Raw genomic sequence first — 25,729 nt, 5'->3', positions numbered from 1 at the left:
CCAACGGTTATCTTGCTTTCCCATTACATGCCCTGCCCACGTCCATTTCTTCTTAATTTCTACTATGATGTCCTTAACACGCGTTTGTTCCCTGACCCACGCCGCTCCCCTCTTGTCCCTTAATGTTACACCTATCATCTTCCTCTCCATTGCCCGCTGAGTCGTTCTCAATTTAATTTGAACCCTCTTAGTGAGCCGCCAAGTTTCTGCCCCGTAGGTGCGTACCGGTAAGAAGCAACGGTCATACACTTTCTTCTTCAGGGACAATGGTAGGCTGCCATTCATCATCTGAGAATGTCTGCCGTATGCACTCCACCCCATTCTGTCATACACTTTCTTCTTCAGGGACGATGGTAGGCTGCCATTCAATATCTGAGAATGTCTGCCGTATGCACTCCACCCCATTCTTATCCTTCTAATTATCTCCGCCTCATGGTTGGGATCCGGGGTCACAACTTGGCCTAAGTAGATATATTCGCTTACGACTTCCACTGCCTCGCCATCTATCTGAAACCACTGTGCTTTCCCGAGGTTATTGATCATTAGTTTGGTTTTCTGCCTATTAATTTTCAGGTCCATGGTTCTACTCTGTTTGCCCACTGCGGTAATCATGCTTCGCAATTCGTTCCCCGAGTTACTTAGCGAGGCAACGTAATCAGCAAATCTGAGGCTACTGAGGTATTCTCCATTAACGTATACCCCCACCTGTTCCGAATCCAACGTTCTGAATACTTCTTGTAAACATTGTAGATTGTAGATTGTAGGGTTTTAACGCGCCGACGCAACGCAGGCGATGAGGCACGCCGTAGTGGAGGGCTCCGGATTAATTTTGACCACCTGGGGATCTTTAACGTGCGCCGAAATCTCGTACACACGGGCGTTTTTGCTTTTCGCCTCCATCAGAAAAGCGGCCGCCGCGGCCGGGAATCGAACCCGTGACCTCGTGCTCAGTAGCGCAACGCCTTAGCCACTGAGCCACCGCGGCGGGTTTCTTGTAAACATGCTGTGAATAACGTTGGAAAGATTGTGTCTCGTCGTCTGACGCCCTTCCTTATAGTATTTTACCGCTCACCTTGTTGAGGATTATGGTAGCTGGGGACCCATTGTAGATATTAGTATTCTTACATAATGCTCATCTACCCCCTGATTCCGCAATGCCTGCATGACAGCTGAGGTGATTCCACCAGTAACGGCGGAAGAAGTAAAGAAAGTTTTGAAAGAAATGAAAGGGGGGAAACCACCTCGTGAGGATCAAATAACAGCAGACCTCTTGAAAGTTGGCGGGAAAAATGTAGTAGGAAAACTGGCAAACCTGTATACGCAATGCCTAATTACCGCGAGAGTAAAGATGGTTGTGGTTCGTTTCCCCGAAGTCCGGTGTCGATCAGGAACCCAATCGCCCGGGCTCCGGTTGATTTGGCAGGAGGCTGGCAGGGCGATGGTGTTGAAGCTCTTGGAGATGGCGGTCGAATTGACGAACTCGAGGCGTTGAGGTTGATTAAATGAAACGAAGAGTTTATATACAGCTATTTACAGTAGTAAAACTGGGTACATGAGTAGAAAAAGGAAAAACTTCAAACTTCAGCTAGACGCTAGCTCCGAGTGCGCACAAATCACATCCAGCTCCTCAACTTCGTCTAACTCTCCTATCCTCGGAGCGTACACAAACCGCTCGAGAAACGACGGCCGAGACTCTGTCTCGCCGCAAGATCCGTCTAGTTGCCCGGTACGGCGCTGTACCCTAAACCTCCGACGCGATCTTAACCTCTAACATAGGGGGCTCACAAATCCCAACCTAGCTTCAACGGTCGACACTCCTTGTCCCGCCGGGAACTTCCCAGCTCGGCGCTCAGACAAGAACGATTTCTAACGGCCAAGTTCGGCCTTATAACACCTCGAGATCACACTCTCTCGGGAACGCCCCTGTAGCGTTCGTACACGCGTAAGGGAGTGCCCAAATTCACGTAGATAGCTGTCACTCAGCGCGCTACGGAATATTCAATGAGGCGCCGCCGTCTTTGGGTCAACGGCACGCTCGCGGACGAGCAGGTGCGCGCGACCCCGCGGAGTGAGAGCGCAAGACGGCGACAGTGCACTGGGCCGCCCGGGGCACGTTAACAATGGTGTCTCGCGCGGCGCGCGCTTCGACGCCGGTAATTCCACCACCTCCGCGCGTCACGTCGACGGTTCTCGGAACCCGGCGGCGCCGTCTGTGTTCTCAATGGGGGATTATCCCTGTGGTATTCGGTGGGCCAGACAATCCGTCTCCCGTGCGCGCCGTGACGAATTGGCGACGGCTGCGGCGTAGAGTCCACAGTGCTGAGCCCCCAGACAGAGTGGCGGGTTCTCACGCGGAGCCCGGGCGCCTGGCCGCTGATCTCACAAGTGGACCTTACACGCGAGTGTACCGGAATTTTGGAAGAACGCGAAAATCATCCGAATCCATAAGAAAGGTGACATGAAGGACTTGAAAAATTACAGGCCAATCAGTTTCCTGTCATTCATCTACAAGGTACTTACCAAGGTAATCGCTAACAGAATTTCTGCCACCTTATGTTTCAGTCAACCTAATCAACAAGCAAAGTTTTGTAAAGGCTATTAAACAATAGATCATACTCACACGATCAATCAGGGGATAGAGAAATGCGCGGAGTATACTCAACCCCTATATGTAGCCTTCATAGGTTGTGAGAAAGCATTTGACTTGGTCGAAACCTCAGCAGAGATGCTCACGCATTCCTAAAAATCCACCAGTTAGGAAGACTACGGAACGGAGGCGCAGCGCTCGCACCAATGCACGTATTTGGCGTGCTTTTTCTCTAATGCGACAGCATTGACATCGTCATCGTTGTCACAACCGACAGATCGCTGACAATGAAGTAAAGTAACTGAGTTGAAAATCAATTTTGGTAAGCTTTGTGCCTGGATGGGAATCGAGCCCGGGACCTCCGGTACACGAGACGAGAAAGCATCAACTGTACGATTTGATGGCTCTATCTGACGAAAAGTGTCCCCATAGGGAATGCGTTGAGAGACATTTGAAATTCGTTAGAAACATGTACTAAGGCCTGACTACGTTGGTCATTTGAGCACGATAATTACAGAAGTGGCCAGTGGGCGAGTAGTAGATTGCCGCTAAATGTCCTTTTTTTAGGTAACCACATGTTATACCCACTCACAGATTGGCAGCTGCCTTTTGAAGATCACGAACGTTGCACCGGTTCCCAGTCTGCTGCGACGTTAGCACACCAACTCACGAAGAAGATTGGCAAATTTAGATGACAGCTGCGTTAGACGCTCACGGCCGATTGACTAATTCCAGTTTGGCTGCGAAGCCAACATAGCCAACAGAAATGTCCGAATACCGACTCAGTGGTATTGGTCAGTGAGCATGAGAGCTGCCGACAGAGGCTCACTGCTGAGCCGCCAATTCTAACTGCCTGCATCATCAGTATACCCACTCAAAGGAGCACTCATTCGGCGTTGGATAGTACATTAATGTTTTCGCAATTACAACTCTAAAAAATGCTTAAATTCAGGCATCCATCCATCCACACCCATCCATCTGTTAGTCAATCAATCAATCAATCAATCAATCAATCAATCAATCAATCAATCAATCAATCAATCAATCAATCAATCAAGCGATCAAGCGATCACTCACTCACTTAATCAATCAATCCATCAATCACTCAATCAACCGATCACTCAATCAATCAGTCACTCGACCTATCGATCAGTTTGTCAGCCAGTCAGTCGGTCGGTCGGTCGGTCAGTCAGTCAGTCAGTGTCGGTCAGTCTGTCGGTCGGACAGGGATAGCATTACAATGAACTGATCAGGACTTCAAAAAAAGCATTTATTTTCCATTTTTTGCATGTGCACCTTGTGTCCATCATTAACTAACTACTTCTTTAACTTCTCGTCACTTCCAACTCGCTTGCTCCATTCCATCGCGGAGAAATTATACTCGGTGTAGTTGATTTGCGCTGTTTTGGGGGGGGTGTGGTTGTACGCTAATTATATCCGTTCCTATCAACGGGTGCATACGGAAAGCGACGAGAACCACTGACGCTTTTCCTCATCGTAAACAAATAAATAAATATCTTCATTTTCATCATGCATCACTGCACATTTTGAAATTGTGGTCCAGTGAAAACAAGCATATCTCGAAGAAAACATTCGTAAATTTATTTGCTTCCGAAAAAGTCACAAATGGGCAGCGGAATGCGCGCAAATTTTGCGAGCATGCGCATCCAACATCGACAAAACTCGCCCTTGCCAAATTTGTACATGTTCAAATCACTTCCTTGTCAATCTTCAAATTACAATGTTCTTTGTGCGTCATAATCTCTCTTCGCACTTTTAATTTGTGTCAGCAGCTCAGATGAGGCGTTCAGTAACGTTTTCCCCACTAGGACTTGTACGATGCGTCCAAGACATCTGCATATAAACAGTATATGCTTCTGTAAGGCCGTCAACCGAAGTGCAAGCGCAGTGGAACCTGGGAATTCGAAAGTGCGCAAAAACCTACAAGGGAAGAAAAGCAGTGGGTCGCAAACACGCAATAGCTTAACGATGGCAAACATTCTGGCTACAAATAATCCCCGCAAGCAGCTAAACTCAGTACTGGAAAAACAATGGCTCTTCTAATGGTTCACACGTAGAAAGTACATAAACGCTCGTTTTATGCATGCTAGTGAGATGAGCGACTAGGTCTGCGTAATTGCGATTTATTGTTGAGTGCACGCCTAAAACTAGATCTTGCTCCTTATTCTTTACGCAGTAATCACCGACTGCTCGCACTGAAATTAACGGCGTATATACAGTAGGTGAAAGAATGCGAAACGGGTTTATTTACACCATGTGGACAACTACATTATAAAAGCTATAGGGAAATGTATGGGCGCTGGAGTGCCCGAACTACTAACTATAGTTGTAGTAATGCTTGTGCGTATAGAGAGGGAATGTACACAATAAATGGCCTCCGATAGGTTCAGGGCAAACTTCAACGAAAAACACCTTGGTGTGACGCCATTGCGGTCGACGTCTAAAGTCTCTCCGTTTGAAGTCCCCCACGCACAGAACACAGGGTAAGCATTGCAAGGTCCAGCCGTGAAAGTTCGTGGATGCTTCCGGTCACTAGTATAAAAATAAAATTACCAACGGCATCCTAATGGGGCTTTCTTTATAGGTACGTCATTTCGCAATCGTTCTGGCATTGGGAGGTGCTGCGTCCCGGCGACACCACGTCGGGTTGTTGTTTTGTTTACGAAACCTGCAAGGATGAGTTGACGTGTCATTACAAGACATGGAATTGTTTTTTTTTTTCTCTTAATCTGTGCTTGAACACGAAACAGCGAACAGAAATAAGAGAATCAAACGCGACGGGCTGTAAAATCAAAGGCAATGTGGGGCAGAATTGGAGAAATAGCCCTACGCAGAGACGGCGAGGGCCTAAGTGAAGCCGCTACTTAATAGAGAAGCTTGATAAGGTACCCAAATATTCCTGTAAACGTCGTTAAAAATAAAAAAAAATCTGACTGCGTTCGAAAGCATGCGCCAAACCGAATTTAAAAAAAGAATGCCCAATGTGAAAAGCTTAGGCGCAGATAAATCCGCCAACGTCCCGACTATGTGACACGCAGCCGCTTTGCCAAACAGCAGTGTCTGAAGAAAACTACAGTGCCAGCAAAATTTGCTCACTCGGTGTACAAAGATTGCGGTACGGTGAAAACAAGAAATGCATTCCCTAACGAATTTTGTAGAGTTGGTTCATTGTTTCACTGTAAAGAAAAAAAGGGCGCTAAACGGACGCAGACGAAGGCGACGCCCGCATATTTCTTTCGTGCCTCCTTCGTCTACGTCCGTTTAGCGCCCTTTTATTTTTTTCCAGAAAATATATGCAATTCCCTCGCCTGTCACTTTACATATTAAGCTTGGGAGAAAAAAAGAATACACCTACGGTTTCACTCTAGTGACAGAAAACTAACAGCTAGCGTTATAGCGATATACAGGAAACAGTTCTGTATACTCCCAAAGCATAGCAATCTAAAGAGTTCTTCCCTTTTTAAGAACTCGCGCTTTTGTTTTCCAACATTACAACCAAAAGTCGCACGCGAACCAACTGAAAACGTTTGCATCTCGAGCATTGGTTTTCAAAGCGAGGAACTTACGCGACAAACCCGGGTCCATTTTTTCGCCGCGGACCGCGATTTCCCACTCTGCGTTGGTTGAACGCCCTGTGGACCACAGAGGGAGTCTTGCCTCGAATCGAAGCCTCCTCTAACCTTAACAGCGTTTTTCGCCCGTCCCGAAACGTTTTGCTCAGTGGTTTTGAAGCTATCGTACAGAATCGGTTCTTCAATCTCAGCCGAGTTAGATATTTCGGAACCAACAACGCCAGCTTCGCCCGTATTATCTCTGACGGATCCCCGGGGCGTTGTGCCCTGTTCTGGGGTATTTAAGAGCGTTCCATCTCGCAGAACCTCGTTTTTGCGCTGGGAGGGAGCTTGACGATCACCTTTTCTTGCATTAATCGGCTGGCTTTCCGAAGGGGTGCATGCCGGCTGACTACCTTTCCCTTGCGGAACAGGTGTCTCTTGACCGTCCGTGGTACGATCCGATTTGGCGCTGCAGCTGGCACAATTCCGGGGCCCTTCTTCTTGCAAGTCAGGTGTTTTGGGGTATTTATCGTCTTCGGGACGTTTTCCTGGATATTCGTGTTTTCCTGAAATGTGTTGACAGAGGGGGGTATCTCTTTTGCGGCGCTTCTGAAATGCCGGTACCTCCGGCTGTTCGGTGGCTTCTGTGCGTTGTTTAACGGATTTCTTCGGGATTTGAGAGTCTTTCAAACGGCGTTCCATTTTCTGATCTTCTTTGCCAGACTTCGAGGGCCCGCGTTGTTCTTTTAAGAGCGGTTGTTGGGTTGTAGGAACTGCTTTGTCAAGCTTCGGAGGTTTCACTGCCTTTTCATTGGGTTTTAGAATTGTCCCTTCCTCGGAAACTGGTTTTGGTGGACCGGGACCGCTGACCTTTTCTACGAGGCGAGGTTGGGCGGCGTCCAGATTCTTGCTTTCGTTGTGTTTTCTTACTTCCTGAGCAGGAGGGTTCGCGTTTCTTGCGGCAGACGCTGCTTCATCCGATTTGTAAGCAAGATTATCTTGGTTGCGAAGTTTCTCGGTGGGGTGGACCTCGCCTTGCTTTTGAGTGGAAGCTGTGGCAGCGGGTGGGTCGTCGGTCCGCGGTCGAGCAGCGAGGGCGGGTTCTTGGCGTTCTTCTTTCGAGGGTGTAGAGGCTGAGAGTTCGGCGCGCGGTGTCAACGCATCCGTTCCTACTAAGGTACAGTCGGCGGGCGACTGGACGCTCTCGGTTTGCGATGTCGTAGCTGCCGGCGCTTTCTTGGTGCGATGTTTACGCTTGGGGGGTCTGGACTTCTTAGCCTTCTTCCCTCGGGGAGAATTCGCGCTAGGCTCATCCATGGCTGAACTTCTTCTTCTTCTGCCTCTTCTTTTCCCTCTGTTTCTGTGCTTCGAAAGTTTAGCCTGTGCTACGAGGAAATTGGTTTAATTGGCGAATTTCAAAGAGTGACATCTTAACTACAATAAAATAAAGTCAAATATAAAGCACAAAGCGAGTGGTCTGATGAACTTGGGACGATATAAAAGTTTCCTCCCACGTACCCGTAGCAAAATCAAAGCTCTTGTCTCAGGAGAACGAGGATTAAAACGCGAGGCTTTCTCCCATTCAACATGAGTCAAAGGCGAAGTCCAAAATCCAAACTTCTTGGACCGTGTCGGAATGGCACCATCTGATAGACGCCGGCTTCATAAAGCAAGGGGCGCAGGTTCGATTCCGACCACGGAAAGCGTTTTTGTAGCGTGAGCTACACTGGCCGACGTTGAGCAGTTTTGCGTGGCTCCTGGAGAGCCGTGCTGCGCATGCGCGAAGAGCAGTGACGTCTCACGGCGCACAGCTGGCGCGCCGGAGCCGCCGCCGCCGCGAATGGACTGGACTGGACTGGACTGGACTGCACTGTACTGGATTGAATTGAATTGGATTGGATTGGATTGGATTGGATCGGATTGGATGGGATTAGATTGGAATAGTTTGGATGGGATTGGATTGGATTGGATTGGATTGGGGATCGTTTTAGCAACAGTAAGCGTGATAATCAAGCTAATCCTAAACTACAGCTGGAAACCTAATAATAACCAGCTGAACCTTAGCTCACGCTACGTATATCCTGGGGCTGGCATAGCCGAGCTAAGCCGCTGCTAAGTTTTTTCGTTGAGGCGCTTGATGTGCCTTCGCTTATCATCATCATATTTTTGTGAAACTCAGTGTGTATAGTTGGCTTTCCTGCAGTGCTTTCCCGCGCTTGTCGACGCCATACGTGAGGCATAAAAAGCTTCGCTTTAAAAGGCACGTAGCCGGGAATGCATAGATGTTTGGTGCAAGTCCACTTTAGGCAGCGAAAGCATCAGCAGTAAACTTTTCTAGTCAACAGTTTTGCAGCGAACCTCGGCATCAAATGGAGTATTTTTGCCACTGTAAGATTTCCGCACAAGGCCAAATGTCACTCCGGCTCGCCTGAGAAATAGTAGTTAAGAGATAGTTATTGAAATATGTTTTATCATAAATTAATGAATTAGTTAGTTCACAGTTATTGCAGAGTTCGTGGTGGCCATACGGGAGCTTTGTTCTTTCCAACAAACGCCACGAGCAACCGATGGATAAATTCAATTCTTACCGGCCAATTCGCAAGTCTCTCGGGGTAGCCGTTGCCCTCCATATACAGAACTCACTTCTGATACATTTTATACAGACACTGCTCCCAGTAAATGAGTGATATGTTAACCCGTCTCCTTACGCCAGCCCTGACCAACCCAAGGTGCAACCTCGCTATCCCTATCATTATGCTCGTCCCCGCTCATCCTTGAAGGGTTCAGAAGAAGTGTGCTTGGGCATTTTAGCGGGAATGAATGCGACATGCATGCTCCGTCATCATATCCCGCCCTCTTAAGGATTTCTTCGGGGAGGGGTGGGTGGGGGGGGGGGGGGGGGGGGATAACCTTGAATTGCCTTTTTATACTTATGCACTGATCTGCCGCACCAACTGCACGCTTTAAGTACGAACCTGGCTCAATCGGCAAAGCAACAAAAATTATTTAGCACTTCTCTGTGCGTCTTGTAAGCTCTTGAGATCAACAGTAGTTAGCGACGAAAAATTTCAGCACAGCTCGCCGTATTTCATGCACCATCCGGCACGAGGGAACATCTCCGCGGGAAAAGCTGGCCAAGTGCCTTGAGCGAAAAGGCGCGCAAAGTTTAAGTCAAACGTGTCAGAATGGTGGAGCAGAAGATGAATTCGGTTCTTTTGGCCTAAATAATGCCAGAAAGCGCCAGGTGCGTAGCGCGAGTACGACCTTTTTTGCGGCAGAACGGTGCTAAAAGAAGGCTGGCGTTTCATGCTACCAATTGATTGATTGATTGATTGATTGATTGATTGATTGATTGATTGATTGATTGATTGATTGTACATGTTTTGATCCAATAAAAGGACAGCCATCTAGACGGCACGGTGATAGGTGGAGGGGAGGGACTAAACGACTATAAGGGGGGTCGTAAGGGGTCCTGATGTATGCAGAGTTATATTTTACCGATAGGGGTCTGGCCTGCTTTAGATCAGTCTCATATATATATATATATATATATATATATATATATATATATATATATATATATATATATATATATATATATATATATATATATATATATATATATATATATATATATATATATATATATATATATATATATATATATATATATATATATATATATATATGTGTGTGTGTGTGTGTGAGAGAGGGAGATAGAATAGATAGATAGATAGATAGATAGATAGATAGATAGATAGATAGATAGATAGATAGATAGATAGATAGATAGATAGATAGATAGATAGATAGATAGCGGCCCACTGCTTTGCGGAGCATGCTTGGTTTATGTGGCTCACGTTAATTCAGCTGCAATCATGGCTATTTTTATTTATTCATTCCTGCCAAGTCTTGTATTAACTACTCTTACTGCATTAAATGCACAAATTTATGCTAGGTGGCTAGATGATATTAAGACATACATGCTAATGCTAACAGGCGGGACTACAATTGAGGTGCGGACAGGAAAAAAAGCTAATAATCACATCAATGGTTGCACGACATTTTTCGTGAAAACCTGTTGAAGTTATCCTTCGCGTTAAGACTTGCTTGATTTGTGCTTGTTTTTCCCGGGCAGAAAGAATTTCTTGTGCGCTCTTGGTGTTGTTCAAATGAAGCTCTTCGCGTTTGTCTTGACGCTTAATGCTGTTGTGACACAGAATTGCGAAGGATTCGTCAAGGCACTTACATTGTAAACTTTAGAGCGTTAACGTCGTGTCACTGGTGTAGCAATGAGAAAAAAATGTAAATAAATCTTGTTAGGACTTTTGCGGCAATAAATGAAATGTATAGAAATTATAAAAATTCTAAATGAATCTTGTCAGCTTTTCTGCGGCAATAAATGACAAGTGTATTTCCGGCCTTAAAATGCATGTTTGGTTGATGGGTTTTTGGTGAGCTCAAGGTGGGCAATGGTTCGGTTAATGGCTGTATATCGTTACTACGAACTTCTCCTACAGGTGGCATCATCCTATCCTTCATTGTGGTATCGCAACCCGTCTAGAGAGTCACAATTGCAAGTCTCTTCTCGAAGTGTCCCACCCCTCCCCTCCGCCTTTTCCTTGCTTTTCCTCTCGTCATCGTCTCATCTTCAATATTCTTGTTGGGAAAGACGCCGCTACTCCTTCTCACCACGAGACCAAACGATTTCAATTAAATTCCTTTGCTTTTAGCATAACCTCTCTGCAATGGGAATGTGGTGGCCGAAGAAACAGCTTGCGTGGCCCGTACCCAATCTAGTGTCATCATCCCGATTCCTTTCTCTCGACGTGACGCCGCGACACTTGCGTACTCCGTGGCGCGGCAGTTACAACTCTCAATATGGACAGATAGAACAAAAAAATATCAGCCATTATACAGAATCGATCCCGCCTGCACTTTTCGAATGCCATGTGGCCTGGGAAAGCGCGACGAAGCGGTCGTTCACCGCATTCGCCTCAACGTCGCTTTTACCAGCCGCTATACTTGCACAAGACGTGCCGAGTTGCCTCCCCTCACTGTCACGTATGCAGTGTTCTTGAGAACATAGAATATGTACTGTGTGTGTGTCCCCGTACACCCCGCGGCTAACCTTGAAGACAACTTTGGGACTGCGTGCTGATGCACCATTGAAGCTTTGCGACGCCATTGCCGCGACGCCATTGCCAACTGCCGCGGCAACACGGAGTACACGGGCCTTGGTGTCATTTCTCCGTGACTCTGGCCTGAACGAAACTCTGTGAATGTTTGCTTTAACTTCACTTCTGTTTGTGTGCTGTGAGCGTGATCCTGCGTCTGTCAGTTTGTGTGCTTATTTGCTTTTGTAGTGCCTGTATGAGTTTTTGTGTCTTCGTTTCCTTTCACTTTCGCACATTCCAACTTTCCAACTTTCCTTTCACTTTCGCACAATCCAACGTACATGTCAGCGCGCGTTGATCATCGATACAAAGAAGGCATTCCATCTTCTCATACAAAGTGTTTTCACGATTCATTTGTACCGAGCACATCTGTTAAATGGAATCAACTGCCACATGCAGTTGCCGAAATCTTGGACGTTGTGGCTTTTAGGCGTGCAGTTTCCAGACTGTTTGAGTGAAAATGTGTATGCCGTTATGTTTTTTTTCCCTGACTTGGGCAGTGTTTATTTGTTTATTCGCTGTGTCTAAAGGTACGTCGGACGTACCCGCAGCATTTCTTAAAGATACGTCGGACGTACCCGCGAAATTTCTTAAAGATACGTCGGACGTACCCGCAATATTTCTTAAAGATACGTCGGACGTACCCGCAAGATTTTTTAAACATACTTCGGACGTATCCACGAAACTTTTTTAAGTACGTCGTTGTATTCGGTTTCACTCGGCCCTAACATGCAGCGTACGTTCAGCGTTTTCTCGCGTCGACGTCGCGTCGCCAGAAATGCATGGCGACGCGAGCTGAAATTTCTCGAGCGACACCGATGTTTACGCTCGCCAGATATCGGCGTCGACTCAGCGCAAGAGAGCATCGGAAAGCGAGCGGCAGCGTCCGTCTTCGCGTGGTTTGGGGTCGTTCCTTTCAGCAGAAAACAATCAATTTCTTTTTAACTTACGGTAATCGGTTGCCTTGAGACAAATTTCAAGCTATTTCTGTTCGCAAGCGCTCACCCATTTGTGGGTTGTTCGGCTTTCATCGGGGAGATCGGGGATCTGCGATAGCTTTGTGTGAGTTAAATGAGGGAGCTCTGGTTACATCGCATCCAGTATTAGCATAATGTGGCTTGTCAGCAAGATCGGTGCGTGACGAGCAAGCGTTATCAACGCCAGAATTCTGGCGCATTCCATTCCATTCGTAGCTCCCGTGGCTTAAGTTGCACATGGGAGACCGGGGATGTGCGATAGCTTTTTTTTCACTCAAATAAGGGAGCTGTGGTTACATCGCTTGTAGCACTAGCATTATTGTCCTCGGCTTCAAGATCGGTGCACAAGAAGCAAGCGTTACCACTGCTCAAATCTCTCAAATACGACCAAAAGAAAGCACACCAGACACTATTCGTGGGCAGCCTCAGTTGGTACACCGAATTCTTCAAACTTCCTCGTCTCCTCCCGTGGTCGCGCGGTTGAGAGCCGGGCTTCTGTTTTGAAAGTCCGTGGTTCGAATCCTAGCGAAGACGGTATTATTATTATTATTTTTGCGGCGAGGGTTTGATCAGTTTTTTTAACAGGGTACAGACAGGGTACCAGAGTACCCTGACTTTCAACCTACAAATATCGTTCGACGGTAACCTCAGTATCAAGGCAGCGCTGAAATTTGTTTTGCTTACAATTTGAATTCCTGAACGTGCAGTCGGTACATAACATGAAGGTCAAATCAAGTAGCAAGTAAAGCAGTTGTGCAAGGTGCGTCTTCGTTTATCATTCTATCTTATTTTGTTCTGATTTGACCGTGATGGCTCGAGATACATTTCGCAGCATTTCAATATTTGCCCGCCAACATACTTAGCAATAAATAAAGACGCCAAGTGGTTTTTTTTTTTTTTTTTGCTAAAGCTAAAGTCTTGATAATTGCAGTTCAAGAAGCGACAATAACTGCTCATAAACGACTTCAACAGGATGGCATACGTGTCCAGCAGCGCCCGCCGACGCAGCGACTGGCGCGCGACTTCGCCGGTCTCCTGCGGGCCCGCGCGTTGACGCCGAACGACGCCGACGCTCGCGCGACGCGTGATTTCGCGTCCATATGGTTAGGGCTTTAAATAGAAACATATGAGGGGGAAAAAAAGAAAGATACTCGCGTCGTACATGATTTTGTTTCCCTCTTGCGAGAACCCGTAGTGGTCCGCATTCGATCTCTGACCTCAGCGAAGGCTCTAACCGCCCCTTCAAATATGGTCCAACTAGAGAACACTAGGAAAAAAAATACATTCTGGGTCAGGTTAGACATCGTTAGATTCTTGGCTTATATACAGCAAACGCGTGATGGTTTTGCCGTCGATGTTTCGAGATAACCACGCTAGTTTCGAGCAACGCCGCTTTCGAGCCACTCTGGGCCCTGTACGTCCGACGTATCTTTAAGAAATCTTGCGGGTACGTCCGACGTATCTTTAAGAAATTTTGCGGGTACGTCCAACGTATCTTTAAAAAAATTTGCGGGTACGTCCGACGTACCTTTAGACACAGCGTTGTTTATTTAGCCTTCTCAGGTGAAGGTGCGTTGTATTTGCATTGTCGCCAGCCAAATTTGTGCAGTGTCGACTCTGTTGGAGTAAAGCTGGGTTATATGAGTGTTTACGCGAACTTGTGCAACGCATGCTTCCTTAAGTAAGAAGCTGTTGATATAACTATCGAAGTGTCTGTACTGTTTGTGTAAAGAGCTGTTATCATATTATTACTTGCTCTATATTCTTCCAGTAATTGGTTATCCCCCACTCGCCTCTGTAATGCCCCTGGGCCCTGAGGGTAAGTGAATGAATGAATGAATGAATTTCATGTTCATGTGGAGTAGGAAGCCAAGCTCTCTGCCAGGCTGACTTTTCTTCATCGTTAAAGGCATTCCTCCTTGTCTAAACCTGCCTGCAGCGGCGCATTTACCAATGGTACCACCCAAGCAGCAAAAGTTGGAAGGGCGTCTACAGTGGAATCACTGCGGGTTATGCATCTTCCAATAGCACTTACGCGCGCGTGACGCACTTACCTTGCAGACTTCCTTGAGAAATTAAGTGCGCTCCGCAGCAAACGTTTACAGCACTGCTTTCTCAAGAAGGCAAACTGACGCTAAATGGCCTTTATAGAATATGGACGTACGCACGCACTTATTACCACTCGACAGGCTTCCAAGATAAGAACTTCCTCCATTGGCAGCTGACCGCATCTCTTGAGAGCAAGCCTTATAACGCACCTGATAGAGACATCTCTCGCAGGCCGTCTACGCGCTTGGCGACGGCGACTGAAAGGTTCATTGACGATATTGTGTCAAAGGTCGTAAAATATTTCCCGTGTTGACGTTTGATTGATTAGATCGCGCCGACGCAACGCAGGCGATGAGGCGCGCCGTAGTGGTGGGCTCCGGGTTAATTTTGACCACCTGGAAATCTTTAACGCGCGTCGAAATCTCGTACGCACGGGAGTTTTTGCTTTTCGCCTCCATCAGAAAAGCGGCCTCCGCGGCCAGGAATCGAACCCGCGACCTCGTGCTCAGCAGCACAACGCCTTAGACACTGAGCCACCGCGGCGGGTCATTTCCCGTGTTGTGAAGGCGAATAACGTAACACACAGCATGTTTTTAAAAAGTGAGAAACCTCAGAAGTAACCTCTGTCCAATAACAGCATGAGCGACCGATCAAATGAATTGCATAACGTCTCAATAATCATATCTGGGGTTCTACCTGGAAGTACTTAAATCAATAAAGGAGTCTGTCTAGCCAACGATGTAAGCTGCATCAAAAGTATCTATAAACGTTGAGCTGCATATTAAGCTGGCACTCAGTCTTAGCAGAATAAATGTCGCAGACTATAAAGCGTTTTCGGGGTTCTGAAATGTTGCATCTATGAGCAACACCTTAACATGCTATATAGTTTTTGTAGCGTAAGCTACACTGACCGAGGTTGAGCAGTTTCGCGGGGCTCCTGGAGAGCCGTGCTGCGCATGCGCGAAGAGCAGTGACGTCTCACGGCGCACAGCTGGCACGCAGGAGCCACCGCCGCCACCGTGATTGGATCGGATTGGATTAAATTGGATTGGATTGGATTAAATTGGATTGTAAATCGTTTTAGCAGCCGTAAGCATGATAATCAGCTAATCCTAGACAACCAGGAAACATAATAATAACCAGCTGAACCTTAGCTCACGCAACGTATATCCAGGCACATCCGAGCTAAGCCACTGCTAATTTTTTCATCGATCGTGTTATCGAAATATTATAGACATATATTTTTTATGGCAATATATTTCCAATATAAACTTCTTGTTTAGTTTTCCCCTGCACTTTATGACTTTTCGCATGGGTGAACAGCTGACTTCTGTGCTTGCATGGGGCAGAAATGCAAGATAAAACAACACGCGTGAAACAGAGATTTCGGTGTCTCAATGGCGCTCACCAGGCAACACCCTAGATGACTTCATCGACACCAGCTGCAAGCAACTGGGCTACAGACTCTCACCGGATGCTAATAAAACATAGCAGTACACAGGCAAGCGAGTGCGCGACTGTGACTGTGCACGATGTGCAAGCAGCTGCGGGAGAGGATGTGCATGAAGTGAGTTTTTTTTTTTTTTTTGTATAGTTCTTCGCCATAGGTGCGCTTCGTTTAGACGGCTCATAGAGACTGCCGCGCGAGCCTAACGTTCGAAGAGCCCAGGCGGGAAAATGTCTTTTCCATGGTTTCTAGTAGCGTGGACATTGTTTCCTCTTTTCTTTCTCGCGGCCTTCTATTTGTAAGTATGCACATTTTCGTTGCACCATTAAGAAGATTTTTCCTTCCTCATTTAGCTGCTCTGAAGTTGGCCCAGCCGAAATGAAAACCGACAGGAAAGTGTTCCCGCGTGGTTCAACTTACTTTGCTTTGAGTGGAAGGTAACGGAAGCTTTTGCGATAACTTAATGATGTAGTGACGCTCTGTAGGTTATTACACCCATATTAAAGAACTCCTTCAGCAATATTAGTCACAGCTAAGTAAAATAAAACAGTGTCTCATGTGTTTTCGCGAAATCAAGCCACACGTGTGGAATCGGTTTTTTTTTTTTTTTCGAGTAAGGTTTCGCTTGCCGAAGGAAGACTACAGTAATGCTTATTATAGACGATTTCCCTGCCCTTACGTAACACCGTCCGGTATTAGTCGTCACTTTTATTCCCATTGTTGTATACTCCTGTTATTTTATCGTTTACTCAGTTTTATTGACGTATTATGATACCGATGTATGGTCAGGTTTGCAGTTTCAAAGGTCACTGCTTTTTGCGCCTGATTTTAAAACGCTTAAGAATTGAAAGATGCACTTGAAAAGTATCCGAACTCCTGATCACCCAAAGTAAATATATTTGCGAGAAGCCGTGTTTTTTTTTTTTCGAAAGAACATTTATAGTTGTGTGAAATTAAAACCAAGCAGTTCTTTTGTCTTCGAGCGTAAAAATAACGATCGAGAAGAGGCGCCGCTGAGTCTCACCACCAGGCCATTTGATTACTTTCCAGCAATAAACAACCCTGTCAACGTTGTTTCGTCAGTTGGACATGTGCCCCTATTGCTTACTGCAGATGCGTTCAACACCAAGTTGTCGATTCAAGCTGTTGGTAAATTAGAATGTATGAAAACAGACCGGGGTGCTGGACTACAAATACGAGCCGGCTTTTATTCCGCATTTTTTCGCTGCACGCGCTCCTTACGTCTATGGTCGAGTGGGTGAATTATCTGAATCCATGCAAGCCAGCCCAGCGGCCACAAGGTCGAATAGCGTGCGGAGTCTTTTTACGGCGAAGCTGTCTATGGCTTGGATCCAGCAGATCATCTCCGACAACACAGCGTTGTAGACAAGAATGACACGCGAAAGTAGCGCCACGTTGCCGCGCCCACTCAAGCTCCCGTAATCATTAAATAATCGTTAGCTGTGTGCCACACCTGCAGTGGATGAAAAAAATCGTCAAAAAATAAAAATATATATTTTGGCCTTAATTTTTTTATTCCTATGTTGATTTCTTATTTTAATTCATATTTTGATCTCTGAAAGAAGAGAATGTTTTGTAGTAGTTGTTGTTAAGGTGGTAGCAGATATTGCAAATCGACTTGATAAACTTGTCAAATTGAATTGTTCAAAATGCTAATGTTTGAAGTGTTGCATTTATGTCCGTGACTATTTGAGAGGAACAATTTTGTTTGCTGCGATTACATACTACCTTAGTAATGAACTACCGAGGGTTCCGTTTCAGCCTTACGCCTTTGGGGCCATCGTCTGTATGTACGCATGTATGTAAAATTTATTTTTGAATTCAATAAACCTTCGAAACCTTTGATACAAAGCGGCTTACATTGCCCCTGTAAAGACGTCTTCCTAGCAAGGCATTTGTGCTTAGAGATGAAGCCGGCTTTATAAGGGGATCAATGTAAGCTTGGTTTTTGTGAGCCGGCTTTTCCTCATTGTCGGTAGCACAGTGAAGCACAGTGACACACAGAGGTAGGATGGTTACAGAAAACGGCTCTAACTCTTGTTATATCGACAGTATCGCGAGCCAAACTACAAGACAATTAGCCGTTAAGACAAGTATACCATTACGCCGAATTTCATTTACGTGTCATTGTTAGATAGTTCAGAGTCAAGTTGTAAACGTTACAGAATTACTGTCTGCTGTCAATACAACCATAGCCATCTACGGAGTGAGTATGGTTACAGAAAACGGCTGTAAGTGTTGCTTTATCAGAGCTATCCGGAAACAAATTATGTGACAATTAGCTGCTAAGACGGCTCTAACATTACGCACCACATCTTCAATGGTCATCCTTCTTCACAAAGTGGAAGGGCCCTAATTTGTTTTTTTCTTCTTCTTTTTTGAATGAGCGGCCTTGGACCATTTGATAAGATAAGATTCTGAAAAGAATTTGGCAAAACGTACGTGAACTTCCGCAGGAATAGTGTGTACAAACAGCAAGCAGGTCCAAGTTTTGCTACAACGGCTTCCAGACAACTGAAGCGATCACGCCGCCGGCAATACTGTTTAGGGCAACAAATAAAGGATGAAATATTTTTGAAATATTATGCATACAGCTTCACAAAATATTGTACACGAATTGAATTTAACTCTCTAATGTTCTTAACATGACGTCACTGCTAGTTCCGCTGCCGACCGAGGGTATCGCATAGTCGCTTGAGACGCGCCTTAAACGAACATTTCAAAGACGACTCCTAAATTCCAGAAGCAATGAATGGTGAAAATATTTCAGATTTAAGTTACTGACAAGTCGCTCAAACAGATACAATCAAGCAAAGGCATATAAATGTGTTTTTTTGTTCGCGATTCCTTTAATTTGAGCTGTGACGTCTCCCACAGCACTTCCTTTCTCTATCCAAGATTCTCGTTGCCTCTCATCATTCATTCCATGGCTCCGTGCCCGAAATAAGTTTTCTTTCAAAGTATTTAGGAAGGAGACAAGTTTATTTCCAAAAGACATCACGGGAAGTGTGCGTTGGCTGCATGTCATTCTCTACAGTGACAGAGCTGGTCTCCCATTTTTATGTGAGACTGCTTGCCGAATACCACCATATTTGCAAGTATAGGTTCATTAACGCTATTCAGTTCAGCCCTGACAACTTGTACAAGGCAGTTATAGTCTTCCACCTTTTGAAGCACTTGATCACGTAGGTGAAAGCTGAGGCTTTCCGCATTTATATTTAAAATCACTTTCTATTTTTTTTTTTTTCATTTTGATCCTACGATGGAGCTTTCTGAGTGAAGTTCCTGAAGAATTTTTTGCAGGTGTTCCCTGGATCACTAAACATGACCATGTCATCCGCTAACCTCAAGTGGCCCAAATATATACTGAAAGATATAAGGTGGCAAGGGAATTATTTCTGTTACAGGTGCACCTTGCTCAGTACATTTAAACATTTGAAACACATAGAACTCTGACCCGCAGTCAACGACGCTACTTTTTACCGGTACCGAGAGATAGGCGGCCCCACGCTGAAAAGGAAAAAAAAGCACAAATCACAATAAACCCCACGATATTCGCAAATGCATCACGTAAGAACTTATAAAGCATTTACCTTCTATCCGCCTTTCAACTGCTTTACTTATTTGTACACTCGAATTATTTCTTTCGATGAGCATTTATTGGTCCTAGCACAGCGCTTGACCTTCGAAACTTTGTTGAGTAGCCCTATTAGTTTGTAATTGGTTTCCGCGTCCTACAATTGTTTTTTTTTTTTTAACTGGATGGTTGGCGTCGTATATGTCGTATTAAATATGACATAATCAGAACAATGCGTTGATGCCTTATCGCCATTTTAAGAGTTCAGCTTACATGTGGAGTGTGCAGGGCGCACGACCCCACAAACAGATGAGGAAGAAGCCGTTATGTATACGTGTAGCGGGGAGAGGCGGGGCGGGTGTAGCTGCAACATAATCTGCTAGCATTGATTAGCTTTACGTGATTTATAGCGCTTTGTAGCCGATTTTGCTTTTGCGCCGGATTGTAACGTGCGCACAAATTTGAAGGCTACTTCTAGAGAAAAAAAAAATTGGCGCAGCTTGCATTAGTGGTGCAAGGCTGGACAGAGTAAACGTGTTTATTGCGAAAAGCAACGGGGGAGGAGTTTTTAGTCCAAGTCTCCTTGAGCTTTTCCAGCTTCAACAGCCATCAACACCAGCAGGCGCTGATAATTGAAGTCGGAGCTGGTCAGAGCTCTCTCCCAAAGCTCGTAAGAAGAAAGCGAGGAATTGCAAGAATGTAGCGGGGCGTGAATTTACTGTGTGAGTATTAGTCTCTGCTGTTTCCCTTACCATGAGACAGCAGAGCTGGCGGCCCCTCCCCCTTCTTCGGAGACCCGGATGTTGTACCTCACATGGATTTCCGAACTTGCCGTTGAAAGTTCTGCGCGACTGGCAGGCCTCGATCGTGTTGTCCGCAGCCTTTCACAACTCTCCCAAAGTTGACCGCGTTAGCACGCGATGGATCCCGCGGCAACCAGCTTCGTGATCTCAACGTCTGTAGCGCGAACTCGGCGTCTGTGCTGCCCACTTCAGTAGCGAACGCACGTGAACTGGCGAGGAGAAGAGCACGCGAAAGATGACGCCACGAACGCTGGGAAGAGTGTTCTCGAAGGTCGAGCTGGCCAACCTCGGGCGACGCATGCTCACTTGGGCTCAGTATTTTTTCTTGGTATTTTCTTGCGAACTCCTCACGTGGCGCAAAAACAACGCACAACCCTGGACGACGCCGGGCGCTCCTTACGAGGCGCACGACCACTCGCCCTCGGGCTGAGTTCTCTGGTAACGCTCGACGTCGCAACTAAAAGCTTAAACAGCTCCCTGTTAAAAGGTGCGTATTAGAATACTGCAAATACGGTATGCTGCAGCATTTGAACATGGTTTTCGAGTACCTCTTGCACGCACCTGTATTTACCCAGCGGATTTCCGCGCACGTCACGTCAAAAAAGGTTCTTCCAGACCATTCTAATGCGATATGCGAACTTTTTCCTTGTTCAGGTATTCATCGAGGTACAAGAACTACTGGAAGGATCAAGGATTGCCCCACGAGCCTTACTCTATCATATCGGCCGCAATCGGCCCTTTTAAAAAAGAGGTGAGTTCAATCGGTCGAAAATTGCCAATAGAAATAACGCACTCCAGGAGAGCACAGTTGAACTGATTTCTGCGTCAGGGTAAGATGCGAATCGTCAAGTATATATAGCAGAGATGCCAGCTGACACGCGACTCAGATCTCGTAGCGTAAAGCAAGATGCGATAAATAGTGGCCGAAGGCTGCACAAAACTTGCGCATCATGAAAGCAAAACAGAATATGAATTATCTGCTTAAAAACAGTTGCGCGCCAGCGAGTTTCGATTCTGTCTACGAAATAGTGCCAGCCTACAACAACATTAAACTTAACATGACATAACTTATACATATATAACATATACTTAACATTATACTTTGTATTCATCCACTCTTACATTACATATTGTATTGAATCTTGGGGATGGACTTATAAGAGTTACCTTGAACATATTCGGAAATTACAGAAATGATCGCTAAAAACAAGAACATACTCTAAGCATGATCATCCGAGTCAACTACTGTTTCACGATATGCAAATTTTACCTTTTGATGCATTGCGTCAAGCAAATTTTATTTACACAGCTGGCTGTCTTAAGACAGCCAGCTGCGTAAATAACATCATACGACACAATAAGCCTTTCAATGCATCCTTGTTTTACACTACTTTTCGGCTCACTAGAAATGCTGCGTCTAGTAATTTCAATCTGCCCCCCCCCCCCCCCCCCCAAACAACGCGTACGGAGAACGTCAGTTGCTGTTTATAGGAGCAAAAATATGGGACAGCTTGCCACCTAAAATAAAGAAAGCCCAAATTTTTAACACCTCCATAAAAATTTTTTATCTAAGCTTGAATGATGCGAGCTAACTTTGCGATTTTTTTTTTCCTGGCATGTCGTTTTGTGGTCACAGAAATACCATACGTGCTGGATGGTTATTTGGTTTGTGCATTCTTTGAAATCTGTGCTGCAGTTCTGGATTGTGAATCTTGTTGTGGCCTAGCATTGAAAGTTTGTGTTTGTATTGTATTTGGAAATACCGGTATTGGTATTGTTTGGCTACTTAAATGTTTTTTAGTTGTTTTTTGATGATATTATGTCCATTGTAGTGATTTGCCTGCGTTGGTGCACCTTTTCAAACTATCGCCATTATAAATTTTATTGTTCCTGGGCACGAAGGTTGCATGTTACAAAATGCGTGCACTAGTGTTGTACAAAAGTCTGTGTTTTGGAGTGTTAGTTGTTTTTTTTCTGCAGCAGAAAGCCTGCATCACTGCATACTCCTTCTTTTTGGACCCAGGACTAGCCATTGGCTACGGGTCCAAACAGTCTGATGTTCCTTTTTATTGTATGATTTGACAAATAAAAGAAATGAATGAATGAATGAACAGAGAACAAATAATTTCAAATTTCCCCTAGACACGTACGCATGCACGGTTTTGAGTTTTGCATGATGTTCATGGTGCGCTAAAATTGTGAAAAGGCGATTATTTTGCGCATAAATTAATTTCTTTGTTCGAGCCTCTAAATTCAGATGCAGGGCACCGGAAAATGAAGGGAGACAAAATATGCGGGAAGTTTTGAAGTGTAAAATCGTAGTCGCTGACCAAGTCGAAAAATAACGTATGACGTTTCGGAACCCGTACTGGCACCTTGTTCTCCAGGAACAGGGAACCTGTATGGGTTCTGAAACGCTGAACACTTTATTAAAGGAGCAATGAAGACAAAATGCAAGTTGGGTTTATTAGAGAGACTGCTTAGTCCCGATAACAATGATACCAATATCTTCGCAATCTTCGAACAAATAACGGAGATACTGAAGAAAACGTGTGAAGCAGTCGCGACCCCCTAGCCAATTTCCCGCAACTTTTCTATGACGTCACGGAACCTTGTTTGTGCGATTGTCGGCCGCCTAACTGACCTGTCGCGACGACACATGACTGGACGTCTGTAATGGGGCCTCTAGTTCCATTTGACCGCATCACTTGAATGCTAACGTGCAGTTAACGCACTGAAAGTTATGTTTTATTGTTGGCCCGTATGACGTCAATCTTGCTCATAACACGTCACGTGGCGAACAATTTGAACGTTTTTAAATACTTCTTGCTTTTTTTTCGTTAAAAAACGTCTTTTGTGGCTGTAATGGAGCTGAGTGAGATACTGAATCCTAGTTCTTTCAAATTAAACGAAGTTGTCTTTTCTCTTTATGGCTCCTTTAAAGCGAAGCTATAGAGTCCTCACTGCGGCCGTTGTGCGCCAATACGGCCTGCAGGAAAGCCAACTTTCTGTGACAATGATGATGAATGATCGTGGGTGAAGTTAAATAAAAAAAAACGCCCTCCGTGTCCAGACTCCAACCTGGGTCCCTCGTGTTATAAAGCCGGTGTCTAGCCGATTGCTCTATTTCGAAATTTTCTTCATTATTTCTCTCTCTCTCTCTTCTCTCTTTCTTCCATTCTTCTCAAAGAAAAAAAAACAGGTTACAGTCATTTCATAACATTCGCCACCTTTTCGATAATACAAGTTTAAAACCTCTTCAGCTGAACAAGGTCACCTAGCACTGGTAACCATTCAGGTGGTTCGCCTAGCGCTCTGTATACCTCACGTATGTTGACCATACTCTCAATAAAATACTCTCTGACGGGCCGCGCATTGGGATCGGCATGCCTGTCAGCCATCCTTGTGCGCCACAAGCTGTGCATGCTGATGAACATAAGCATGTCGAATGGCACGCCTCCTGTAGCACCTACAAACAGGAAACTGATCCCGAAAGGGTTTATGGGAAGGTCCTTTTTAACAGTACGCTGCAGGATGGCCCATTGAAATCTCGCGTCTGAGCAGCCTAGAAAAATGTGGTCAATAGTTTCCGGCTTTAAGCATATGCGACAGTTAATGTTCCAAGGTATATTTAATCCTTTCTCCTGGAGCCATGGCTTTACAGGAAGCGTGCCACTGTGGAGATGAAGAAAGAAACTTTTAACGGAGGCGTGCACAGGCATTCTCTTTACCCTCTTAAGCACATCACCTTCCCTTCCTACTGCATACATAGACCTGTATAGGGGAATGGGTAACATAACATCAATGAGGTCCTAAGACAGCTTTTTGCGTGTTACCTTGCTCAAGTACTCTATCGAAAAGCTCACTCAATAATTAGAACGCCCGTACAACTTCGCGCATGAAACCACACAGACTCACTCGTCTGCCCCCAAAAGAGGACACAACAAATTCAGGTGTGTAATCACGAAGGCGCACTTGAATGACAGTACGTAGAAAGGGATTATTCTGATCCCTTAAGAAACAAAACCTGGACACAATCTGCTTCAGAAACAGGTGGCAGAGTCCCAAGCCTCCTTTTCGAACCACGCGGAACAGGTTCGAGCGGCTTATCCGCTCCCATGTTGATCCCCAAATAAAAACAGCAAACCCTCTGTGTAGCTTCTGAACAGAAACTCTGCTCGAACGCCAAGCAGCAGGCACCCATTCGCGCCGTACACCCCAAACCCAAACGTTAGGCCTACGGAGTGCACAGCCGAGAGTTGTTGTGGGTGTTCTAGAAGAGCGGTGCGTGCCCCTAGAATCATAGAGTTTCATACTCAGAGTAGCACATTCTCGCAGTTGGGGACTGACCAACCAAAAAATCCATTACGAAAAAGCTCCGCGTTCGACCATCGTCGTCGTTAGATGGAGGGGTACATAATTTTTGTTTTTTGACTTCGTCAGAGACTACTATTTCACACTTTAAAATATGGCCCCTCGCCAGACGAATTTTCGTCTAACACTTGTATAGGGGAAGTTTCGAAGGGCTGCAGGTCGTCGAGAGGATAGATGCTGGCGCACGAGCAACGAAGCCGATCCGAAACTGCCAATAAAGCTCTGTGGAGACTCCAGCAGAAAACTAAAAAGAACATTTCAACGGGCGCCACAGCACCGTTGTAACGTGGGGACAGTGACAGTTGCTAAAAACGAGAACTTAAGGACGACATCAACTTCTTTATATTGCGTCACCGACATTACGGCTTAATGACCTGGGAAATATAGGTTCATTTACTGTATACCTTCGTAAGTTCGTCATCATGCCCTTGGTAGAGATGACCCTGGAGCTCTTGTGGGTAGCAACGAAAGAGGTCGCAGAGCTATTAAGGCAACATTATCTCGTGCCCAAGGGAGTAGTGCTGATTGCCGTCAGACAAGAAGCAGCGGGGATGGAGGAATTACCCTCTGGCGCGCTGCCTCAGAAGGGAAAGCAATGGCGCAATACAAGGAATGTAACTAAGGTGGCGCGTTGACGATAAGTCGGGCCAGAGGTCACCATCATATCAGCAGGCAGCGATTATTATGGAGATTAAAACTTGGCCGCTGTTATTCATAGAGTGCGACCCCCTTAGGGATTCTTTTCTAAATGAAGTGCTCGGCCGACTACATGTTTACCAATTGTTTACATTAAAACACAGACAGACCCCGCTGATTGTCTGTTGCTGAAGCTTTGGACCTAAATATTTCCGCTGCGGTTGTTATTACTAATAATCTAAAGACCGCATTGTCAGCTATATGTGAACGAAGATTTGGTGCCATTGAACTTTTTTTTACCCAGTACGTCATAATGTTTATTATGGAGGTGCGACCAATGAGAAAGGGCTAAAATTCCGCTAATAGCTCTGTTCTTAGGAATAAATGCCGCGTGTTTGAAGGTACAACCACAACTGCCTAACTGTTGCCCAACATCGGCCATACGGTGTTTTTATAGCAATGAACAGCCTCAACGCTCGTGTGTTTGCTCTAGGGAAGTGCTCGCG

General features: G+C 45.5%; 1 protein-coding gene across 1 annotated transcript in view; it reads left to right on the top strand.

Annotated features, from left to right (window-relative positions):
• The first annotated feature begins 15,982 nt into the window (after positions 1 to 15,982).
• Positions 15,983 to 25,729, top strand: part of LOC144180378 (cytochrome P450 3A24-like) — a 28,043-nt gene continuing 18,296 nt past the window's right edge. Inside the window, exons 1-2 of the mRNA XM_077708743.1 lie at positions 15,983 to 16,110; positions 20,868 to 20,964. Of these exons, the coding sequence (XP_077564869.1) occupies positions 16,043 to 16,110; positions 20,868 to 20,964 (165 nt within the window). The 5' untranslated portion in view covers positions 15,983 to 16,042. The remainder of the gene's footprint in view (positions 16,111 to 20,867; positions 20,965 to 25,729) is intronic.

The sequence above is a fragment of the Haemaphysalis longicornis genome, unplaced genomic scaffold (assembly GCF_048455015.1).
Source record: "Haemaphysalis longicornis isolate Haplotype H1 unplaced genomic scaffold, Haemaphysalis longicornis Haplotype H1 scaffold_4, whole genome shotgun sequence".
NCBI lineage: Eukaryota > Metazoa > Arthropoda > Arachnida > Ixodida > Ixodidae > Haemaphysalis > Haemaphysalis longicornis.
The sequence above is the reverse complement of the archived record's forward strand: the minus strand, read 5'-3'. Positions and strand labels throughout refer to the sequence as shown.